This window comes from Sardina pilchardus, chromosome 2 (assembly GCF_963854185.1).
Source record: "Sardina pilchardus chromosome 2, fSarPil1.1, whole genome shotgun sequence".
NCBI lineage: Eukaryota > Metazoa > Chordata > Actinopteri > Clupeiformes > Clupeidae > Sardina > Sardina pilchardus.
In genome coordinates, this window is record NC_084995.1 from 23,199,907 (window position 1) to 23,207,406 (window position 7,500).

The following is a 7,500-nucleotide window of genomic DNA, read 5'->3' on the forward strand; positions in this document are numbered from 1 at the left end:
GAGATAGAAGGGCTTGGATGAGGGCCGCAGAGCAATCACCTATGGGGAGATCCTGACCACTCAGCTGGCAGGTGAGACACACACACACACACACGCACACACACACAAACACACACACACACACACACCCACAGACACGCACACACACACGCACACACAGAGCGCAGCGGCTCAGGCTGCCATTCTGCTCTCGGCCTTCCAGACACTGTAATTGATTCCCTGGTGAGCACTGAGCCCTCGTTAGCGCTTTAGCATGAGCTCCCTGACTCCTGTGCAAACCAGCCGGGCTGCAACCCCATCAACCCCCTCTCCCTTTCCCTCTCTCTATCTCTTTCCCTCTCTTTCTCTCTCTCTCTCTCTCTCTCTCTCTCTCTCTCTCTCTCTCTTTCCACCTCTTTCTCTATTCCCCACCTCTCTCTTTCCCTCTCCCTCTGTCTCTCTCTCTTTCCATCTCTCTTTCTCTTTTCCCCTCCTCTCCTTCTCCCTTTCCCTATGTCTCTGAGTAACACAAATAAATTAAGAGTTCTTTCTTATTCTATATCTGATCAACCAACCAGTGATTTCCTCAGTCAGCCAACTGACCAGTCAAACAATCTCATTGATTGTCAATTTTCTCCTTTGATCGGTCTTGTTGTCCAAGAAATGTTCTCTTCCCCCAGTTCGCCCTCACTACCCTCTCCCTCTCAATAGCGTTTACGCACTTCTGAAATGCACTTACGCACCTCTAAATTGTGTTTATCCACCTCTAAACAGCCTACCTATTCTTAAGCCGATAAAATTAAATTAGATTAAATTAAATTAATCTTATGTTGATTTACAATTGCCCATTTCATATTGTTAGCTTCATATGGTTTAACCTGTGCAAGATGTAGTTTATCCATATTGTGATGCATTATAGACTGTCAGTGACCAATCATCTTGCCAGCAAGAAGCAGCAGACTGCATCAAAGACTGATCACAGTATGACACGAATCTGGCTAATGAATGGATTTTTTAAAAAATGCATATGCGTAGATTTCTGAAGCCAAATTAAGACACTGATGGTGCCAGCAAACGGGCTCGACTACAAGCCCAAAGTGAGCAGAGCCCAGTACACAGTAGCCCCTAGGCTACTAAACGTCATGTTTTTGAGGTTCATTTGGTGCGTGGTAGATTCATGCCACGGACTCAACAAGGCTCAACGCTGACATTACCCATTACCCCTTTCAAACACAAAGTTGTAAGTCACCTCTACCTTTTCCCAGTAGCCCATGTTACAAATCAAGGATTTGAGGACCAATTGGCCAAAACGTCTGTTGCAAACAGGGGATTTTCATTCAGCGCCCATGTTAAGAGAGCAGCCACACTGCCTCCATCATATCCTGCCTCAGATGTGTGGCTCAAACCACGCTGCAACCGCAGCTCAGCTAGAGAATAGAAGGGACACCTAGTCTGTCTGCTTGTAGCAAGTGGCTCTGTGCAGAAACACAATGCAATGGAGTGGCCACCAACCAGACACTGAAAAGGAGGACTAGGTCTGAGGACAGAAATGAGGGCAAACTGACCAAAATGAGGACACCCCCCCCAGTTTGTCCATATAGGCTTATTCCTATTGGGGGAAGGATATACTGTACATTACTCTCCTATGACTTGTGTTTTCATTTTGCTGCTCTACCGCTCTTGCACGCTCTGCGGCAGTGCATGCCACGTCCTATCTGTAGGCCCCTTACTGTATGTCACCACTTATAAGCCTGTTTGCTATGGAGTACTTGTATCATCGATACTTTACAAGCATCGTTTGTTGTGAAGCACTTGTCAGAAAAGTGGACAAATGCCCAAAAAGGAGGGCACTCTACTTACGTCCAGACAGATGTTAGAAATCCTGATGAACGGTCACCCTAGACAAAGAACGGCTATTAGCTAACATTATTGTTGTGGCTAACTAGCTTAGCTACATGTCAGAAAAGATGGAATGACAGTCAAAAGGGAAGATTATGTTGCTATGTTAGCCATGTAAATATTTACTTTTGAGGCATAAAGTATTTTGAGCAAGATTCATGTTTTTTCAGGTTATCCACTATGTGGTGCAGTGTGCACTAATTTTAGTTTTAGTTTTGTGGAATGACTAACTAACTGTTGTGCAAATGTTCATTATGATTTAAGAAATGCACCAAAGCAACTGAGAAATAATCACTGGGGACGCAAACATTTACAGAAGATTTAGAGAGAAGGGAAACGAGGAGAGAACATGGAAAAGATGGAAACTGTCAGAAGTTACGCTGAGTAGAGTGGAAAAGTAGGAAAAGTGTGTATGAAAAGAGAGAAAGTTCTGAACTCTTGAACCTCAGCCCTTGTAATTATCTGAATAAAGTCTCACAAAGTAATCGATTATAAAAGTTATTCCCCATTACCTTAGTGCAGTAGACCAACCAGGTTTTTTTTCTTCTGCCTTAAAACATGCTATAATGTGTTCTTCGATCCTACGCTGTTTTGTCATTGCACTAACCTCTTAACTCCATATGCAAGCAGACGGGGTCAATACACATCTTTTAAGCCAACAAAGCAACTTTGGTTTTCAGAGCAAAGGAGCACTTTTAATTAATCATTTATGTCAGGCAAGTAGGTAGACCAGACCATTGATTATTTTGTCTGTCAGGACACCCATCAGACTTTCAAGTGCAATTAAGCAGTTAATTTGCTGGTGAGACAATGCAAGGAGCACTGATGGAAATGTTCTTATAAAGAATAACTTTGTGTTTAATAAGGGACTTGCTTCCATAAAACAAAGAATATGTTTTTTTGTGTGTGTCAATATTGTGGTCATGAAGAACAGTGGCATGTATTTCTAATTAGTCAGGGTGTTTCTTGTGTAGTTTAGTAAAAATCCATCTCTCCATGAAAAAAAAAAACAGGGCCCTATCAATGTTCACTCTATCTTGAACAGATGGAGCTTGGTAATAGCCTTTGGATGGAAAACACACACACAGACTCACTCACAGCACAGTCGCGCTCACACACACACACACACACACACACACACACACACACACATACACTGAGGCATATTTTCCATTTGTGTTTTCGTGGTATCATTTGGCCAAATGGCAGCGGTTGCTGCCGATGGTTGTGCCAGAGCTGTTAGTGTGAATTCACCAAAGCCCAATTAAAGAACCAAGGAGGCATTTCACCTGCAGCCAGCGCAGAGTAGTAAAGACTCACATCCATGGAGGGGTGGGGAGGAGGGAGCGAGAGAGGAGGGGGGGTGGGGGGGGCGGTGCTACGCTCCCGCTCACTTTATACACCATCTCCTGTGGAGTTTGTCCTGCATACCAGCCTGGCTCTACAAAGCACAGAGCTTTTTTCAGTGTATTTCTCTCTCTCTCTCTCTTTCTCTCCCTCTCCCTCTCCCTCTCTCTTTCTCTCCCTCTCCCTCTGTGGTATAAAGCTCTGCTGCAGATGGTATCAGGATGGAGCGCATTGTCCGCATCGTTCAGCCGGGGTAGGGAGGTCAGGCTGTCTTCTGAGCGCAGACCCCGCGTTAGAGAACAGGCCGTCCTCAGAACAACACGGGCTTTGCCCCCTCTCAGTGCCCAGTCTGCTCCAGACGCAAAGGCTGAATGTTGACTTTGATGCCGCGATATCGGAGTGTCTCATGCACTCCCACAAAAAGCTCTGGGAATGTCTGAGTTATTCTTGACCCTCGGTGACCCCTCTGTTTCTCTCTCTTGCCCTCCTTTTCTCTCTTTCTGTCTCTCCCCCTCTCTCTCTCTCTCTCTCTTTCTCTTCATCCCTCTTTCCTCTGCTGTCTGAATTCCTTTCTTTCTCTTGGTCTCTGTTTCTACTCTGTTTCTCTCTCTCTCTCTCTCTCTCAACTCACTCTCTCTCTACCTCTCTCTCTCTCTTTCTTTCTCTCTCTCTCTACTCTCTCTCTCTCTTTCTCTCTCTCTCTCTCTCTCTCTCTTTCCCTCTCTCTCTCCCTCCCACAGTTACACTAAGAAGGTGGTGGGGAATGGCGTGCACGCTCAGAGGCAGAATCCGGAGCTGAAGGTGCGGGGAGCCGACCCGGCCCTGATGGAGGTCAAAGCCAGACTGGAGCAGTTCAGCCAGGTACTGTAACGCCGCTCTCCTCGGCCCCGCGCGGGCGGACCTCAATCCCCCGGCCTCGAGCCCTCTCACGCCCACACATCACACACCGCCGCACACACACGCCGCAACTCTACCCCTGTGCTCACTCAACTCCATCCACCACCTCTCTGGGGAGTAGCTGCGAAAAGCAAAAGAGTAAAAACGTTGCGCACACATCGAGTGTTCTCCAGAACGTTCCACATGGCAGCCGGCATACCAAACTCTTTTTTTTTTTTATGCAATATGATAAGACTTAGAAGAAAAGAACAAACACTTTGAGAAGTTGTTGGATGTTTCCATATCAAAGGATCTTATTTTCAACCAGATGTAATCGAATATTAGCAGCCTCTGCATGAGGCTTGACCAGCAAAGCATTCTGTTAATAATACAGGCAGAGCCAGAGAGGAGGAGGAGAGAAAGAGAGAGAGAGAGAGAGAGAGAGAGAGAGAGAGAGAGAGAGAGAGAGAGTGAGAGAAGGGGAGAGAGAGAAAAGAGAGGAAGAGAGAGAGAGAAGGAGAGAGAGAGAGAGAGAGAAAGAGAGAGCGAGAGAGAAGAGAAGAGAGATAGAGTGAGAGAAGAGAGAGGAAGAGAGAAGGAGAGAAGGAGAGCGAGAGAGAATGAAAAGCAGGATGAGATCAAAGTTGAGAGCATGTTTACTGCTGGAGAGGCTGACTCAGCGGCTGGGCTCTGGTCATATGCCTCCCTCGTGAGAGGATGAGAAGAGGCCATGACTTCAGCAGGACCTCACAAGACAGCGTGGCCCACACACACCTACAAGGGAGACGCAAACACACACACAGAGGAATGCATCAGTACAAACGGCATACATGCATACATACAGACATACAGACATACATACTGTATACAGGCATGCATGTAAACACTCAGACATACATATGCATACAGTACATACAAATACATACTGTACATACACACTTACTTATACTTATGCACACATATATGTACACGTATCTAGGGAAAACCTGCACTTGCACAAACACTCTATTACACAAAAAAGCATTGATACATCTTCAAATGTGAACACATGCCCACATACACACACACACTCTCTCTCTCTCCCACACACACACACACACACGCACACATGCACACATGTAAACACACTCAGGATGCACAAAGTAGATGAAACAATACTGCTATTATGCACCCACACGCGTCCTTTACTCATTACCTCAATAGGCTCCCCATGGATGGAGCGCTAGGCCACTCACTCAGGGCTAGCAGGCTATTCATAAGCCTCTCTTCCCTGATGTGTGCAGATAAAGAGCGCTTCATTTCATTCCACCTGGAGTATGGGGAACTGCATTTGAACTGGATGGCTAACAATATAGACACTTGTTGCATGTTGCAACAGCCATACACACAGTTATACAACCCTATACCAGTCAATTTCTCAGGAATAATCGATTGCTGAAAACTTATATAAAACAATCAGAGTGTTGAGTGGTGGCGTGTAATAAAATGTGAAAGACATGAAGCCATAGTTATGTATTCCAAATATACCCTGATGCGGTTCTCCTTCTTCAGCTGTCTGTCAGCTTTCCAGTGCCGCCATCTTGCCGATTTTATAGCTCTCTTGTGGTTTATTATGACTGCTGTAGCGCCAGCACGTCATAGAGGTTCCTGTCAGTTTTTTCCCAGCCATTTTTGGTCAGTAATCCCGAACACTGGTGCTCATACAACTTGGTGAGCGTGTAGCCCCATGAGGCTGATAAAGAATAAACAGTTTTATGGGTTTTCTGCAAAGACAACTTCAATGAGGGACAGTCATATTATGTACTGCTATGCGGTACATCTAGTTTAACAAGGGTCTGTTCTTTCCCTGTTCTCGTTGATCTTTGCCGATTTTAGATTCTAGATGTAGCCACGTTACGTAGCTGTAACCCAGATGGAGAAGTTGTTTTCGACATACCTGGCAAATGCAGCGCACGCTGTGCTCTGTAGTCTAGAACTCAGGCTTCACTTCCAAGTGGAGAGTGCTCCGAAGTGTTGACCTTCAGAGTCTTTCACCATCGTCACCACCGCTGAAATTTAAGCACTCATCGCCGGGTAGGAGGGCTCATCAAAGATCACAGAGAGAGAGGGGGAAGAGAGAGAAAAAGAGAGAGAGAGAGAGAGAGGGAGAGTGTGTAAGTGCTTTTGTAGAAAGGGATGACACAAGCCCTCTTCAAAGTGACATTTTTGTCATGCAAATAGTGCAGCGGGCGCTGAATGGGCGGCGGCGAGAGGGACTCGGCCAGACTCCCCCAGGGCTCCTCGTGGAGACGAGCGAGGGCGGAGCGGGCACTGCCAGGCGCGTCCACCCCATTGTTTATCTGAAACGCTAGCCGTAGTCCACCCCACACGGCTCTTCCCCTCGGTTCTCTCTCGCGTTCTCTCCTTTTCCGGTCTTATCCTATTTTTCTCCCCTTGCCTGTCCGTCCAGAGCTCTCGGTGGCAGTGACGAATGGCCACTGTCAGCTGTTGAGTGGCAGCAGGCCACTTTTCCTCGCTGCGCGGCATGCTGGGAAAATGGAAGGCCGTCGTCATGGAGACGTGGATGTCAGCGGCAGTCTCGGTGACATTTAAGAAATGAGTCCTACCTTTTTTTTTTGTTTTTTTTTTCCCCGGAGTGCCAAAGCCTTTCTGCAGCTTTTTGTGCGCGACTCTGATAAGAGGCTAGTTGCGGGTTGATCATTGTGTCGGTTGGCTTTCCACCCTCCCAGGCAACGTAAGCACACAATCATATAGCACAAAGACACAGACAGACAGCTCACAAATACACACACACACACACACATGCACACAAACACATATGCACATGAACACACACACACTCACACACACACACACACACACACACACAATCAAATTTGAGAAATGCTAGAGGAATTAGAATAAAGCCGCCAGCTTGTTGTCCTGCCAGCACTGTGCACAACGACAGAAGAGGATTGGAGCACCTCAAGCTGTGACGTGACACTATTTTTAACCCTGGGATCTCCAAAGTGACATTTTCCTAGTAGATATGAAAACAGCGGCACTATGATCACCTCCCCCCCCCCCCATCCCCCCCCGCCCCCATCCCCCACGCAGGTCCTGCTTAAAGCTGGGGATTTCATACTGTGACTTGTTCCCGTAAGCGCTGAGAAAATCGGACCACGCAGTGACCCAAAGGCTCAGCCCAGTCACTCTTTCTCATGCACTCACGCACTCTCACACAGATATTCTCTCACACACACACACACAGACACACACACACCAGTGCTCCTCTTCCCGGACTTAAGACCGCCCAGAGACTCCAGACGGAGCGCGCAGCTGACGAAGGCAGCTCAGCTCGTCGCTCCCATCCTTGGGCCTATAGTGTGAGACGGGAAGGTGAAATAAATAGGCCATGTT

General features: G+C 47.0%; 1 protein-coding gene across 1 annotated transcript in view; it reads left to right on the forward strand.

The window, feature by feature from the left end:
- Window positions 1-7,500, forward strand: part of gpc5c (glypican 5c) — a 164,161-nt gene that overhangs the window by 104,174 nt on the left and 52,487 nt on the right. Inside the window, exon 7 of the mRNA XM_062522343.1 lies at window positions 3,966-4,086. Coding sequence (XP_062378327.1) covers window positions 3,966-4,086 — 121 coding nt within the window. The remainder of the gene's footprint in view (window positions 1-3,965; window positions 4,087-7,500) is intronic.